The sequence below is a fragment of the Dermacentor silvarum genome, chromosome 1 (assembly GCF_013339745.2).
Source record: "Dermacentor silvarum isolate Dsil-2018 chromosome 1, BIME_Dsil_1.4, whole genome shotgun sequence".
Taxonomy (NCBI): domain Eukaryota; kingdom Metazoa; phylum Arthropoda; class Arachnida; order Ixodida; family Ixodidae; genus Dermacentor; species Dermacentor silvarum.
In genome coordinates, this window is record NC_051154.1 from 222,313,370 (window position 1) to 222,331,315 (window position 17,946).

The 17,946-nt window shown below is 44.5% G+C and overlaps 1 protein-coding gene across 1 annotated transcript; it reads right to left on the reverse strand.

Moving 5' to 3' along the window:
• Nucleotides 1–3,572: 3,572 nt before the first annotated feature.
• Nucleotides 3,573–17,202, reverse strand: LOC119437370 (gamma-aminobutyric acid type B receptor subunit 1-like). The gene is made up of 5 exons (XM_037704403.2): nt 17,017–17,202; nt 9,814–10,033; nt 8,030–8,157; nt 4,168–4,296; nt 3,573–3,581 (listed from the first exon to the last, which is right to left on the reverse strand). The coding sequence occupies exons 1-5, from the start codon at nt 17,074–17,076 to the stop codon at nt 3,573–3,575; spliced, it is 546 nt and encodes a 181-aa protein (XP_037560331.1). The 5' UTR covers nt 17,077–17,202.
• Nucleotides 17,203–17,946: the final 744 nt, after the last annotated feature.

A 17,946-nucleotide genomic window follows, 5' to 3' on the forward strand; every position in this document is an offset into this window, starting at 1 on the left:
ACATGCCACAAGCCATGATCAGCACGTCGAAATAAGAAAGATGGTACATCTCACGTGGCACAAATGGGAGACATCAGAGGACTTCAATAGCCAGCCGATGTTTCTTGTACACGTGGTTTCCTGCACTCAAGTGCTAGGTTTCAGTTTCCCAACGAAAAAGTGAGACACTGTCTCCTAGTGCAGGGCCTAGGGGATGGACTAAGTTTCAGGGCCTAAGGATGGAAGTGCTAAGTTTCAGTTTCCCAACGAAAAAGTGAGACACTGTCTCCTAGTGCAGGGCCTAGGGGATGGACTTTTTGCGCGATTTCAAAAACTGCTATGAGATCACATCATCAGTAGCTACAAACTTTACATTGCTGTTAGCTGCATAACTGCACTAATCATATGATTATTTAACATACTTAACTAATTAGTGAGAAAATTAACCTGTTTCCGGACGTCCGCCATTCCCAACAGTCCGGTTTGTAAAAAATCACATTTTTATCTTGAATGCTCTATGTTTCGAAATTTTGGGCACTCTTTGCAGAAACACCAGCGAATACATAGGCGCCACTTCGCGAAAAAAAGTAGCAAGAAGTTTTCATTGTTGTCTGAATAAATACAATCAAATGCCCGTAAAAAAATCTCAAACGTGCCACGACGCCAATGTTTTAACCAGAGGGTACTAGATCTAGTTTTTAAATGTCGCCATTGCCAGTAAAAATGCATTCCTTGCTGCCAGCGGCAAATGCCGTGGTGTCATCTGATAGCAAGAAATAAAAAAACTTTCATGACTCCATGGTCTCTGAGATTGTGTGTGTGCATGATCTCGGATAATTAGTACTCAGTGTGGGATCTGATGAGGCGAAGGCTCATATTACAGTGTAGACCGCTTATAACATAAGTTGCCGGAGTCGTGAATATCTGCACTATAAGCGGTACTGCACTATAACGAAAACAACGATTTTCAAGCCCTGCACTTATGCAAAACATGTAGACCAAGCAGCCGCGCGTATCGGAGAATTGAAGCGTGCGACTGGGAGTTTTGCATCCGTTTAAATTTACGAATGTTGAAAGGTTATGTCCAAGTACCCACGATCTTCGCATGAAGCAGACAAAGTAATAATTTTTTTTAAATGTCTCAGTTTTGCCCAAAAGGCGAAGCATCAATTGCGATGGCAAATTAGTAGAGAGCTATAAGGAGTAGAGATATTAATTTTATCGGCTGCATAAACTTGACACATTCGCTTACTAACGGAATTAACAAGCATGGTGGCAACGCGCACAAGCAAACATGAATAGACTCGATGACCGCAGACAACCACTGTCAAAACGCAGGCGTGGGGAAACGTGGCTGCTGCAGCGAGCGAAGGTCGTGAGGTCTATCGCTTCAACAGAAATTGAGTGGCGTAAGCACAGCGCATACAGAGGTCAGAGCCGTGTGGAGATCGCTTTCAAGATACGGTGCGCGCGACAACACTGACAGCCGGCACAGGTGCGAAAGTATTTGACGGCAGAGTAGACGCACCCCCACCCCTCCCACCCTCCCTCTCGTGATGCCTTCCTGTTTTGCTCCTTTTGCGTGGGAGATTGCGTCGCCAGTTCCCCTTGAGCGCGGTTGCAAGATACTATGCATTCGGTGCCGCAGCACATCGTCGCCCCCCCTCCCTCCCTCCCATACCCCCACCGTCTTTCGCGCTCTCCGCTGTGCAATCACTCTCCGTGAAGGCGCGCGTCCCCGCTCCTCGCACATACGGCGCGCAGCGATGATTTTATCGCCCTTAGACTCATGCTCCACGTCTCATGCTCCTCCTCCGCATCGCCCTCGTTGATCTCCTCTCCCATCGATAGGTGCACCTCGTTGAGAAGCGTGCTCGCTACCGCCCTTGTCGGCGAGATTTTCCCGCGGAAGCCACATTACAACCGGTATTTCGTCTGACGCGGCTGCACTGTAAGCGGTATGCGTATACATGGAGTGCTATGAGAAAATTAACAGGAGTCTGAAAAGACTGTACCATATCCGGTCCTGCACTATAAGCGGTTACGTTATAAGTGGTCTATACTGTACCATTAACTTCATGCTCTCACGGAGGAAACAAGTAGCAAGAGCAAATTTGGATCGAAGCGAACACACTGGCTGCTGTCATGTTGTTATGCAATCATGTGGTAACAGGCGGGCCGCCGCGTGGACTTCTAGGAGACCAGCGAATTTCTGCAAGCAGTACAAAATGCCGCATCCATGTGATGTCTTGAGATGCTGTTGGCTGTGCCTAATTCGCTCGGTTTCTGGCCATGCTGTCAAGTTTTATGCAAAAAACCGCAGCGCCAGCTGTCAGTCACCGTTTTACTCACTGACGGCAGTAAAGGGCGGTGATCGCATATGCGACATCACAACTCCTCGCTCGTGGTAGGCGATTTGAATTGTACAAGAGGAATTCGGAACTTTCAGATGGAAATTTCTCTTAAACTAAGCATGTTCTTGGCATGAAACGTGCTGTGGGGTTTCTGGAATGGCATTTTAAAAGTCCACGCTGGCATGATATTTGCCTTTATGGTCCCTTTAGATATGAGGCACATAGCTAACCATATACAGGTACATAATATAATTTTTCCGGTAATATATCAAGTTTTAGGGCTCCAGTCCACCTCTTCTACTTTATGAAATTGGAGTCAGCACACAAAGACATCTCGTTGTATGCCTTGTCAATGCCACTGCAATTTACTCATTGAATCTAAAACCACTGGTGGCGTGCATGCTAATTATAATATTCATTTGCACAAGTACTTCGATATTCCCAAATATCAATATTCAACACTAAATGAAATATTCAACTGAATAATAGAAAATTTTGAATACTCAAGAAAGCCTACTCTTTAAAAGCACTACAGTACAGTGTGAACAAACAAATAAGCTAAGAAAATAATGTTAAATTTACATTGATATCATAAAACTAATTTGCTAATCCAAGAAATCAAGTGAAACAAACACACACACCCAACACACACACACACATACACACACATAAATAAATAAATAAATAAATAAATAAATAAATAAATAAATAAATAAATAAATAAATAAATAAATAAATAAAATGAAGGTATTTTCAAGACTATGCCCATTTTGCTCCTCTTTAATCTATAGCTCGGAAGTGTAAAACGGAAGGAAAAAGAAGCTGTTGTTGCACAGGAGCTATATTTATTTGAGTGACTTTGAGTGACTGATGATGCTTCTAACTTGTAGAACAATGCTTGGTGCAAGGCAACATTTTACAGAAAGGACAGGACATAGTCAAGGGTAGACAGATGCTTGTCTTGTTTGTTTACATTACACATCGTTCCATCATCTGCGTTGTTCCTGCATTTTTCAGCTATGTACCAACCAACATACTTCAGTATACTTCTGAAGCACTTCTGAAAATTTTAACGAGAAGAAGGGGAATTGAGCGGCCCGATTTTTGTTAGTCACAACCATATGAAGCCAAGAGATAATGAAACCTTTTAGTAAGCCCTCCTACTTATAAGCTATTGCTCACAACAAAGGAAGGGGTCTTCAAACTACGCACTGACACTAAACAAAACAGAAATTTCACTCAGCTGAACTGAAACCAGAACTCACAAGCTGAGAATAGCATAACAAATGGTACACCTGGCAAGCAGAGGTGTTTTTTTTTTTTTTTTTTTTTCCCCCCAGTCTGTGCATGATGCACTTGTGCCTGCTGATAGCCTGGAGCAGGCCACACCACACAAAACAATATTGGTTGCTGCCGCTGACATAGTATTTATCAAGATATGCGCTAGCATCTCAAAGTTTCTGATCGAGATGATGCTATAATTTACCAGTCGCAGTGCTAGCTTGCTTTGGTTATTCTTACTAGAAGTGTTGATGCTCACTTAATATAGCCTGCGCTTGTTAACTATGCTGCTACAAGCATGTGTTACATGTTCAGGTAAAGCATGATAGCAGCTCCATGCATTTCACTAGTTACAAAATTTAAAATGCTCGAAATTCAAGATTTTATTGCACAATCTGGGCTATTAAGTAAGTGCATGTACTGAGTTTTGCTTTCATGTTACTGCTACTAGCATGTGAATTATGTACACAAGTGTTCTTGCCAACAGTTATGACTACATGTAATGCTATACTTATCAATTTCCTGTTGAATTCACACTACAAGTTGCACGCACCTTGGGTACAAAAATGAGTGCCATGGAGAGAAAACTGCAGAAGATGATGGCCAGGGCGACAAACGCAAAGGTGGCGTCCTGCTGGCTGCCAATCACCAGCGTGACTGGCGCCGTGATCAGACACAGCACCTGGTCATAGAGGTGTGGAAAGAAAAAGAAAAGGTAGGAGCATTGGCAAGGACTCTATTCTACAAAGCTACAGCATGTCATCACCTCCCATTCATACATACCTCACAGCTTATTAAGCTATAGTAGCTGCTGTTATGCAGGCAATGCTATGAAGTGAAGCACTTATCACATGAACGAAAGCATGTTTCATTTTTACCCATGTACGGCAAGCACATGAAACGTTTCACTGATCAAGAAACAGTATTAAATGATGAAGAGAATGCTAGCTCAGCCAATTCAGAGTTTTTGTAAAAATATCTGAGCTTACAAAGGCCTACATAAATACCTGAACATATACCAAAGCTGCTTGGCTTACAATTAAAAAAAATAAAAAGAGGAAAAATAAAAAAAGAATTTTGAGCACCTGAAAATAGCAACTGCACTCTCAGTAAATGGGCACATGAAAATCACTCAGTGAATTGGATTCTAAGTCCCTGTCAAAACAGCAGATCCAAACACACTGTGGCAAAGTTATACTTCCTGCACACCTTTACCAAGTTCATTTCAGCCAAGTTCATTTCAGACCCTTTGCATTGACTTACACCCCAATAGAACACAGAGCAGAATGTGAAATGTGGCATTTCCATAAAAAAGGTATCACACTTCCACAGCTTAAGTAAGAAATCAGATTCTTCTCTTTCTGACTGCGGCGCAGTTCAGATAATGTTTTCACAACTGCTACTTTCTAGTACTGCGAAAAGATATAACACCACAGAGGTCACTTGTGGCACATAATGCTAAATCTGGGAAAAAGCTGTTGCATCTGCATTGTAAAGGCACCACACTATCAGAAGGACACCAATTGTATTGCAGCATAGTTCAACTGCAAAAGCTAAGGTAATGCAGGAATGAAATGCACTAGACTAGACTAATATTGACAATGTGGCCAATAAGCGTTTTCGATCACTTTTTTTTAGCAGGGATGGTACTTTGAACACACATTAAAGCCCACATTAAAGGGACACTAAAGGCAAATACTAAGTCAAGCTAAAGCGATAAATTAGTGCTCGATAATCTCTAAAGCGTCAATACTATCGCGAACAGAACCTTAGTAATCGAGAAAGAGGTAAATGCAGGAGACGATTATATTAGAGACTCCCTCGGGACATTCAAGTACTTGCCCGATGACGAAGGCCCTCTTCATTTAAATTCTGTCAATAGTAATCATCACTAGCATAAAAACATCATTGTATTGCATTATAAAACGAAAGAAAATGCTACTGGTCCAGCTCTATTTCATTTTTAGAAAAAAGAACTCATTGACATGACATTTGATGACGCGGGCGGTCGAAAGGTTTCGTTCTAGCTCGACTCTGCGCCACTTGCGCTCTCGCGTTTCAGTAGTTTCGTTATTGCGTAGTTCTGCGCTGGTTTTGTTGGCTCATGAAACTTGCACAACCTGCAAGTAGCAGAGAATTTCGCTTCCATGTAATGTCGTGGGATGCCCGAATGGTCTACTCCACTTGACAAAAAGCAGCTGCAGCAGCGAATCCACCACTCTGTTTTGGCTTGGTGTTTCTCCGTGGTCGCGTGTTCGTGTTTTGTGCAAAAAACAGTACCGCCACCTGTCATGTGCCATTTTACTCACCGACGGCAGCAAAGGGTGCTGATGGGGTATGCAATGTCACCACTCCCCGGTTGGGTAGCAGGATAGTTTAATTACGATAAAGGTATCCGGACCCTTCAGATGCAATTTTCTCGTAAACTAAGCATTTTCTTGGCACGAAACAAGCGTAGCGAGGTTTCTGGAATGGTATTTGAACAGTCTACACCGACTTAGTATTTGCTTTTAGTGTCCCTTTAAAGAAACTCTTAAGTAAGTGACATGTGTGATTGGTCATTGCTGCAGCGATCATTCTGCTATCATTTGTATCACTGTCTTGAGTGGCTGGCGTTTCAATGTTGGCCAATTAAATATATTCTCCTACGTAAAGCCCAGACTGCACATAGCCTTGCCTGTGTGTGCCAGGTCGCATCTATGCGCGTGTGCATGTTACCAACTGCTGCAAGAAAGCTCGGGCACAGAGGAGCGCGTGCAGGGATGGACATCTGCACCAGTCAGATATGGGCACTTATCCTGGCTTGTGTTGCCATGCGCCTGATGCCACATGGCCAACAGAGACCAATCGATGAATGCGGCTACACGAGCATCTCATCAGCGAGAGGGCTCGCCATAGCAGCTACAGTGTGGTGCATATCGGCTTTTTTCTGGGGTTACGCCATGTAAGGAACAACTCCAAAAAGAAAGCAACTCTAAAAAGAAAACAAATATGTTTTTGAAAACAACTAAAAAAGAAAAATATGTTTAAAGACTTTGATAAGCATTTTTAAGTATTATAAGTTAAGCTCAATCCAAAGCAACGTCTGCCAAGGCATGTAGCCAGGAGTGAGCTTGTGCTACTGCACGTCCTTTGCAGATGCTAACCGCCATTCCCTGTTCGGTACGAGTGGCGTTATGGGGATGCGCGACTATCACTCGTCCCCTGATGTTGTTTTCCCCGCATGGCCCCCGTCTCCTGTAACACGCTTCACCGCGTAGCTTTACGGTGGCGGAGTTGCTGCGTATTACGAGAGACGATGCTAGTGTTGCGCTGCTAACGCCACCTGACGGAAGGGGGGGGTTCCGCGGGCGCAAAAGGGAGAAGGCTGTTCCTCTTCGGGTTGGGGTCGGCGAGAGATGCGGACGTCCCGCGCGTGCGCCGATCCACGCTTTGCGAGACTGTCTCACGTGGCTAGGTGCAGGGCACCAATATGGATGAACACGGGTCGTTCAAACATGCCACCGTTCGCGTGACCATACACGTGAACGACTAGGCGATGGTGTCATAGCATGGGGCGAACATATTTGCTCGCTATCCGGTCGCGGTGAGTCGAACTTCCTTGACTTGCGGTGCACCCATGTGAATGTTTTATGCATAGTAATTCGGCTAGCGTGCATTAGTGTATGAAAGGCGAAATAAATGCCCTTTTTGTTTGTTTGCACTACTGTGTTGTCGTTCCTTTGTCCCAAGAGCCCGTGCGAGATCCCACAGCGTATAAGCACGTAGAAGCAAGCCAGCGAGCATAAGTAGTCTCAGCTTCAGAGAAGCTTCATGAATATGGAACCAGTTTCTGGCAGATGCTCAGTTCTTAGGAATTTTGGTGAAAACGCTAACCTAAGGCTATTGACTGCAGACAGCTCTTGCATAGTGCCAGAAGATCATAAATACTGTGGGTGAGACACTTCTGCAGGGTTTATTGGTGCAGAGCACTAAGCCGTCCAAACATGGTGAATGCAACGTTACAAGCCTAACATACGCATTCTGTCGGTCACGAGCCCATCTTACTTTGTCCTTTTCGATGCGCCACACGAGCACAATTTCTAACAAATACAACACGGCACAGAAAAAACAATCTTCACTATTGCACATCTAGCTGAAGTCCCTCGACAGTGCACTTCTTGCACCAGATGAGCTTGAAAAACTTGTCCACATAAACAAGCGTTACAAAGACTCATAAGAATAACTTTTCGCATATTTCACATAAATGCATGAGAAGTGATGCATCATTACCACATATCAATCCATACGCTCCACCCTCATAGCACTTTAGCCTTACTAATGGTCTGTGACAAACCAAGAACGAATTCTCTTAATATTTAAGAGATTGTTGGTTCGACTGACTACCTGAGTACTAGAAAACTTCAGGTGCTCACCACAACGTTGTATATGCTCATGCCAACGAGGCGCGAGTCGTTGAGCTGCTTGATCTTGACACTTCGCGTCTCATATGCAAGGAAGATGCCAAATATGAGCAACAAGCCCTTATAGCTGTACATCACGCCTGTGGCAAAAAAGAGAAAAAGAAGGATGCAGAAAATTAGCTCAGTCTGCTTGTGTGAAAAACTTAGGGACCCTGAAATGATTTTGACAGTTTTGTACAAAGGCACTCAGTTGGCAGGGTAAGTGAAGGGCCAAATTTTAGCGATCTGCATAAACTGCGTGATTTATTATTAGATTTTAAACATCTGAATTGATAGAGATCGCAGTGACACCACTGCCTGCATCTTTACCTTCCTCTACCCATTCTATGTAGAGAAAGAATGCAAAATGAAGTGGATCATTAGAGAACACGGCCCCAGGGACACATGCGTGACCATAGTGAAAGCGAGGCATGCCGTGCGAGTTCCCACAGGCAAACTCAGTGGCGCACACCCTTCAGAAAAACAAAGCAATTGTGAAACTTGTAGTAATCAACTGTTAGATCTCTAGACGAGATTCCATCAATACTTGCACGTCTTGCAAAATGAGATGAACGTGCAGTAGTATTGCCAGTTAGCGAGCGCCTGCCTGTAAATAAAGTAATCACATGCCTATGGCAGAGCCTTGCGGGCAAGCATCTCATGGTTACACTTTAATAAGAAACAAGGTGGAAATCAGTTGGCCCTACACTCGTAACTCGAAATGACATGTGCAAGAATGCCAATTATAAAGCAGGCAAGAGCGAGCGTGAGAATGCAGCAGTAAACTAGGCAAAGCGGGAATACTCTCAAACTATCGCGGTGGCGGCCACCATAAAGCTAAGAGAAAAAAGAGTTTTGACGGAAGCTGAGGGTCACCAGCACAGTTAGAATTTTTTCTAGAAGTCACGGAACGTTGCAGCTAGGGTTCCTCGATGCGCTCCTTTTCGGGGAACAAGGAAAGCATTGGGCCTCTTCAATTATCCGTCCCTGACAATTCCGGACTGCCCGAGGCAGTGCTCTCTACCAATGAGCATTGCATATGCAGCGTCTCAGACAGTCTGGGACTGTCAGTTACGGATAATTGAAGAGGCCCATTGAGGAACTCTAGTTGCAGCACCCCGAAATGATGCCAGGCGGCACACCATTCCGAAAAGGTGCATTTTTTTTTTAACATTTGATCACCGCCTTCAAAGGCTTAATGCCTTAAGCAAGGTGCCCCCACACAGTCTAGTCCAAGTTACAATGGTGGCCTGGGAGCTCTCACTGAAAAAAGTTTATTGGCTCCTTGCAGATGTACTTGAATATTTCCAGTGTGCTAGCTTATTCTAAGTATAAAAAAAGTGAATGAACATACACAAGCAAAAGGCGCTTCTATCTCCCATGTATTGCTGAGATGGGTGATGAAGACCCTGCTAGTGCATGGGAACATGATTATCTAGGAGCAGGAGTCTCTTTGACCTAAACAGCTGGATTAACTCTCTTTCTTAAATATTGACAGAGCTGCGTATATGAAAAGCTGCTCCTAGGCTATCTTCAACACAGCCACATGTATTTATCTGCCCTCGTACACGTTGATAAGTTTACCGGTGTACAGTCTTTCCAGGAAACATATGCGTTTTCTTTTATTATTATTTTTACGTACAGCCAGAAGAGGATAAAAGGAAAAGGACATGATGACTGCTGCTCCCAGACAACTAGCAAGGCATCACAAAAATACATCTGCATTTGAATCAACCAACACAAGAGACGACACGCACCGAGCCATATGGCATGATTGCGTGACTCGCAGTGCTCGAGGGCAGGCTCAATGCGAACATCCTCATCAGAGAGGGCAGGTGGTTCAAGAGGAAAGACTTCGAGGTGGCGCTGCATGGGGTCCACCAGCTGCCAGGCAGACAGGATCACTGCATCCACCAACACGAGGCCGCCCACCATCCCATACAGCTTCCAGCTCTCCACGCGCTGGAATGACAGGCCCTACATAACATGAAAGATTTTGTGTTTCTTGCAATAGTGCAAAGGGTACGTGCACCATTTGGGCTATTGAGAAGGAGTGCTCAAAGGTTGCCAGATAGTGGCAGTATCGCAAAACTGTCTACATAAGACTTGCACTATGGGACTGCTGCATCAAGTGCTTAGTGCAAGTTATAGTCACATTTGAATGCCATATACTGAGCTGATGCAGATAAGAAAAGCTTGTTGAGCTTTACAGATAAGTTGAATTGTGTTGCTCAAGAGGTTCTTGAGCATTCAAAAACCGAGAAAAAGGCTTAGCCATCTGCTGTGTAGTACACTCTTGCATGTATGTCATCGATGAAATATCCCATGAGAAAGAAAGCCCAGCAACAATGTTACATGTCATTTTGTTGCATGTCCGAGATGCAAGAGGCAAGACTCAGCATTTCTTTATAATATCCACAATGTAGGCAACGTCCCAAAGAGAAGAGAGCTTCAAGTTCAAAAGCTGCAAATCAATAAATAGATAACAGCATTGATGGTAGTATGTTCGCAGTACTACACATATTTTTGCTTTTCTGGGTAAGTCACTATCATGCTCTCTCTACTGAGTATATTTGCACGAATATAATTTTTTAATGCCATTATGGCTCGAGAAAGCACTTAACATTGCATTTGAAACTATGCTCTGAACATAATGCCACAATGAGATATATTTTTTCTTCTATTTCATACCTTATGGTGAGTTAAATCATCACGAATCTCAGCCACGCAAAAAAGACAAATCCTCGATGCCCTAGGCAATATACAGATGTGCATTCATGTCAGCAAGGAAGTGAGAGCCCAACAAATGGTTACGTTATATATGTGCCATGCACTGGACTTCTTGCATGCGTCGTGAGAGAGCAAGTTCCCTGCTCTGTTAGCAAAGTTGAATCAATAACAGCCTTGCTAAGATATTTCTACATTGCTAAGATATATCTAAAGGTCCCTGGTTCAATCCCGGGTTTGGGCACCAAAATAATATTAAAACCGCGAGAGACTGACTCGAACACCGAGGGCCCGCTCGAACGTCATCCTCTTTTTCTTTTCTCTACGAGCGCCCATTCTTTATTAAACAGTTAAACCTGGATATAACGAATTTGACAAATTCGCGAAAAACTTCGTTATAAATAGGATTTTGTTATATGAAGGTTCGGCACAAGATTCAAAAAAGAAACGCTTACCGTATTTACTCAATTCTAACACGCCCTCGATTGTAACGCGCACCCGTTTTCCGTGACCAAAAGAGAGGAAAAAAAAATCCTTTACAGTACCGCGCACCTCATGCTTTCATACAGAAATACCACTATCACTCAAGATTTACTCCCAATACACTAAAGCTGCGATGAACAAAAAAGTCCCAGTTTCGCCCGAAAGGTGAAGCATCGATTGCGACAGCAAGTTAGCAGACTGCTATACGAAGTAAAGATAGTGGTTTTATCGGCCGTATAAACTTGTAAACATTCGCTGTTTAACTAAATTGGTAGACTAATGCCTAAGCACACGTACTACAGCACATGGTCGAAGCTACGGGAGCTAGGCTCAAAGTACGTAGGAGGCGGCCATATTGAAATGCCGATGGCGATATGGTAGCGCAAATTTAGGGTCGTACTCAACACGCGTCCACTCGTGTCGTTTCACACAAGCACGAGGCGTCGGAAATGAAGAGCGAGCAACACGAGGGCGTCGTAGCGTCGTATAGTGTCACCTAGTGTCAAGTTAGTGAGGTGAAGCGCAGAGACTTGCGCAGTAACCAAAGAGTAGCGCTGCCAGAGCGTTGAAAAAAAAAAAAAAGAAACAATTTCTTTTTTTGGCAACATCAACTAACTGGAAAAGGAGAGTGCCGGCTTGACGGGCTAGGCCAGCTGCAGCAAGCGGTGGGATCAGGTTTGAATGAAGGGAAGGGGAAAGGTCACGCCCACGGCGGCAAGATCGCCAGGTCGAAAGATGCAGGCCCACCTCGCGCACGCTCGCACGCACGGACACGTGCGCTCGCTCTCGGCTCGCAGTCGCCGTGAATTCGAGCGCGCCAAGCGCAACGCCGCCGCTTCGCATTCTGTCGCGGCGGAGAAGGTGCTTCCATTCATTCATTCATTCATTCATTCCTTTTATTTCGGCGTTATGGTACATTATAGCATGTACAAAATGCTGGGGGCACAGGCTAAAAGCCAAAAAAGGCTTGACGGGGTCTGTACCCGATAATTGCACTTTGACAGGGGCAACAGGAAATGTTCCTATGCGACAAGCTTACAATGCCAAAACTATACATCTGAAAAATAAAACTAACAGTGTTGAAATTAACATTAAAAAGCAAATACTTTACCTTTCTGCACGACATCAAAATTTATCAAAACTTGGAGAAACTTTCCAGTACAAAATCAAAACTTAACAGCAGCAGCATTACAGAAAACAATGCTGCTCGCGCAAAAATGATGACAAAATTTGGGGCAAAATCTCTAGGTTGTCGGCGGGGAAAATTGGTTATTTCGAGGGGGTCTCCCGCTGCCACTTCGTTACGTAAAGGTCTCAAATATATGTGCTTCTATGGAGGTTCGTTATAAGCAGGTTAAACTGTAGCACTTCTTTTTCTACACCAATGTTAGCTGCTCCAGTGTTACATCTGGCACAGTTGATACAGTATAGACCACTTATAACGTAACCGCTTATAGTGCAGGACCGGATATAGTACGGTCTTATCAGACTCCCGTTAATTTTCCCATAGCACTCCATGTATATGCACACCGCTTACAGTGCAGCCACGTGAGACGAAATACCGGTTATAATGCGGCTTCCCCGGGAAAATCTCGCCAACAAGGGCGGTAGTGAGCACGCTTCTCAATGAGGTGCGCCCACCGATGGGAGAGGAGATCAACGAGGGCGATGCGGAGGAGGTGCAAGAGACGTGGAGCATGAGTCCAAGGGCAATCAAATCATCGCCGCGCGTCGTATGTGCAAATGAAAGCGCGCAGGGGACGCGCGCCTTCACAGAGAACGAACACACAATGGAGAGCAAACGTGACTTCCATCGCACGAAAGGCCGTGGGGGTATGGGAGGAAGGGAGGGGTTGGCGACGCTGTGCTGTGGCACCAAATGCGTATCTTGCAACCGGGCGCAAGGGTAACTGGCGACGCAATCTCCCACCCGAAAGGAGCAAAGCGGGAAGGCAGCGTGGGAGAGAGGGAGGGCGGCGACTTCTCCTCTGCCAACAAATGCGTTCGCGCCTGTGCCGGCTGTCGGTGTTGTCGCGCGCACCGTATCTTAGCGATCTTCACACGGCTCTAACCTTTGTATGCGCTGTGCTTATGCCGCTCAGTTTCCGTTGAAGCGATAGACCGCACGAACAAGCTTCACTCGCTGCAACGGCCGCGTTTACCCACGCCCGCGTTTTGACAGTGGTTGTCTGCGGTCATCGAGTCCATTCATGTTTGCTTGTGCGCGTTGACACCACACTTGTTAATTAAGTTAGTAAGCGAATGTGTCAAGTTTAAGCAGCCGATAAAACTACTATCCCTACACTTATAGCTCTCTACTAATTTGCTATCGCAATTGATGCTTCGCCTTTCGGGCGAAACTGAGACATTTTTAAAAATTATTACTTTGCTTCATGCGAAGATCATAGGTACTTGGACATTAACCTTTCAACGTTCGTAAATTTAAACGGATGCAAAACCCCAGTCGCACGCTTCAATTCTTGGATATGCGCGGCTGCTTGGTCTACATGTTTTGTATACGTGCAGGGCTTGAAAATCGTAGTTTTGGTTATAGTGCAGTACCGCTTATAGTGCAGATATTCACAACTCCAGCAACTTACGTTATAAGTGGTCTACACTGTAATATCTTGGCATAGCTCTATTCAGCAGACTGCAGAATCTCTTGAACATCCTGCCTTATGGACCACATTTCATATAAGCAGCACTAGCACCCAATAGTTCGGCAGCACCATTTCCAAGAAGGACGACAACTTTTAAGTAATTTACAGCAAAAAGCAAAAGTGCTATGGCCTTAATTTATTCATCCTTTAGGCATAAACCAAGGCACCCAACACATCAAGCGTAAAAGCAGCTGAGCTGAATTATTCAGCAGGCTGCCCCCTAGCGTGGTTCTACCAATTCTTCTAGTACATGCTTGCTTTTAGAACCCGCAAAACCTCAGCAGTATGTCTGCTTCTATGTTCTTTATCAGTATTTTTAGCAGATAAAATAGAGACCTCTTAATGTACAAAGTGTGATCACCTGACTTTCTACTTACAAGCAGTAAATAGGAACTGACATATGAATAACATAGTATCAATTTCGTTTGATATCATAAGTATGCGGAATGATAATTGTAGGCTCTTGGTTACCTGTAATAAAGATGCAAGATTGAGACATATTCAAGTAGCGCTAAAATGATGCAGGACCAGAATGAAAAGCACACAGGACATGACACTGTAGCCTTGCTGGTAATGTTTCTTGAATTTCCTACCAGCAAACAGCCACGTGGCACTGACAATTAAAATTAAAAATTAAATTCTGTGGTTTTACATGCTAAAACCGTGATATGATCATGCGGCCCACAGTAGTGGGGGACTTCAGATTAATTATGACTGGGATTCTTTAGTATGCACCCAATGCATGGCACACAAGCGTTTTTTCATTTCGTCCCCATCGAAATGCGGCCACCGCAGCCGAGATTTTATCCCATGCACTCGGGCTTGGCAGCGCAATGCCACAGCCACTACATCCCCATGGCGGGTAAAGTACTGACAATGCTCACTTTGTTTAAAAACGTTATAATTAGGTGTGTACATGGTTCTGCATGCGTGACGAAAACTATCATTTCAGTATTGTTGCCTCATTCATTTTAAGACCCAATTAACCCTAATTTTCTATTCAAATACACATTGAATGAGTAAATGCTCTTATTAGGCAACCATGAAGCAATATTAACTTAAGTTTGTTGCAGCATTTAACAGTTTAATGGACAAAATCAACATTCTATGTTGAGGTTTACACATACGTGTTAATTGGTTACATGTATTCATCAAGAGGGTCATTCACAAAATCAGTGATATAGTCTCTACCGACAGTATTTAAGCAGCCTGGTCATCACAAAGTGTAAGTAAGTGGCACCTACTGCTTTATGGTGCATACAAAGCACTCTTTACCATAGGGATGTTTTAATAAAGATTTAATAATAAGAAAGATTTAATAAAGAGAACAGAAACTATATTCCAATGATGACTACATTTGTCACGTAAAAAGCAGAAGTGCTTATGACCAGGATTGTATTTCAGGGTTCGTACACAATATTTGGCTGGAAATTCAAGGACATTTCAAGGATTTCAAGGATGCAAAAAGGCAGAATTCAAGGAGTGTTAGCGTAATTTTATTTCCTCACATGACTTAGGAAAGGAGCCCTATTTTCGCATTAATTTCTCTTTCAAGAGCTGTTATCTCCGCTTCTTTTTCTTTGACTGTTCGACGGAAACTTCGTCGCCTTTCGCCTTTCTGGTGGCTCTTCAAGGCAGATTCCCCCATCGTTGCAATGTCGACCGTCTTCTGACATAATGCGCACATTGCTCGATAAGGATCGCTTGGTTCCGGTCTCACCCAGTGACGATAGCCCGTATGTTGCAGCCACGCAGGCTGAAACTTGCACTTCCCGCCTGGCATCTTGTCAAAGTAAACACACAACGCAAACGCGAACTTCACTGAAATGGCGCGCACGAGGCCGACAAACGGCCCGACTATAGTACCTAAAAGACACATACTAGTGTGCCGAGAGCGGGTGTCGCGGTAGCACCGAGTGTGATGCCTGCCGCCGCCGGCCGCTTGGTGCGCTGCACTTCGAGACTTTCAAATTTTTGAAAAAGGTATACAAAAATGCTAGATATAGAACATGTGTAGTATACCTGATTAAATCAAGCAGGCTAGGTGACTATTTGTCGCCACCCCGTTTCAAAGGGGATGCCAATAAATCATCATCATCATCATCGTGCCGGACCATGCTGAGACATGGGCGGACTTCAGGCAAGACACGACGCGAGTCTCCCCATTTGCCCGGCGATCTGCCTCTTGTGTGCTTGTCCCAATCCGCAATACGTTCGGGGTCTGCGGACGCGCTGGGTAATGAGATGAGCCGTTTCTTTCCGCGTCTCTGGGAAATCGCGGTTTCGCGACCTGTTCAAAGTTTCTTTAGACAGACGAGTGCACACATAGATGCAAAAAACCCACTCACAATAAGAAAAGACTGCAACGAAAGCGGCAGCAAGGCGAGAAATGAACTAAGCATTGCAATCGACGCGTAGCAATCAACGCATCGCAAACGAACGCGAGTCGAACACCGCAGGATTTAGCATGGTGCCGACAGGCATCGCCGTCTGGTGGCCCGCGGCGGCAGGCATCACAGCCCGCGCCACCGTCCCGCGTTGGAGACTCTCGGTGGACGGCACACTAAGAGTATATTCTAGGCACTATACGCAAGCCGAGCGAGCGATATGTCTCGCATTGGATTGGATTTCCAATGCATATTAGTTGCCAGACGACGTAGGGGCTGCGAGATTTAAAACCGAAACTTCCTGATGTTGCCCTTTAGTCAACACAGCTTGTTTTCATGGGCATTCGTAAGCGAAAGGGCCTTAAATATCAGCATGACTTGCGGAGGTACATCGTTAATTTCCTCTAGCGGAACAAATCCCACGGGATTTTCAAGGATTACAAGGAGCCCACGGGTATTCAAGTAGTTTCAAGGGCCCTTGAACTTATACTGTCAATATCAAGGATATTCAAGGATTTCAAGGGGCTGTGCGAACCCTGGTATTTAAAAGAAGTTGGTACCATGGAAGGCAACTGCCTGCAGTAAATTAGACTTTTTTCTTTGTGATGAAATCCATTGCCCGAGCAAACATCAATTCAAATGGTTGCACAAATATCTCCTGCTGCTTCGTAATGGGGATTTTTCAGTTCCTTGTCAAAGATACCTTGCTTTCGGACTTGGACTTTGTCGTAAGCCGGTGCACCCTCCATATCTTTGAGAACATAGCACCAAACGACAGCGTGAACCCAATGGCCAGGAACCACGAGCGAGCCTGCAAATAAATGATAAGCAAGACTATCAAACCAGGTTCTCTGTATTGTCCTACTACTGCCAGTTCCAACTCTTCACTCTGAGGTCCTGCACCACTATGAATTTCCAGAAGAACGTAAACTTTATTATCAAATCCAGTTCCACACTGTTTTTATTTTTTGTGTGTGATGTTTCAGTTTTTTAAGAAGTGTCCACGCCCTGCAAATACTTACATTCTCTGCCCATTTAATTACACAGAATTAAGTGCATGTGGACTGCTAAAGAAAAAATAATAACCAATGTGGCCTTGGTCAAAGGCAAGGCCATATGTGAGCATAGAAGAGCACTAGTGCGCATACTAGTTTAGCTACTGTCATATTGCATATCTTAAAATAGCAAATCATTATGCTGGTTCAGAGTCCGAGATGCACAAAATCTGCACATATTATGCCAAAATTCAATAATATTGCCACGCGCCTTCAAAGGGGGCTAACGACGTTTATTTATGAGCAGCTGGGCTCTGGAGAAAATGGCGGCGAGAGCTAACCATCGAGCGGGGCGGTTAGCACGCGCACTTCGTTCTTCTTGCGCCTCTGCGCTTGCCCTATTCCCACTACTACAGGTGACATTTCCCCCCTTCCTCGGAAAGAGCATCGCCTCGATGCTCAAGAAGTGGTGTGGGAAAGGAGAAAAAAACAACAACAAAACAACAACAAAAAAAAAACAAAAAAAAAACACGCTCAATGAAAATGCTCGAGCACAGAACACAGTGATAGCTACAGCAGCGTAGCTAGAAACAGTTCTCTACGTCTCTAGAAACAGAGAGGTAAGCGCATAGGGTGCA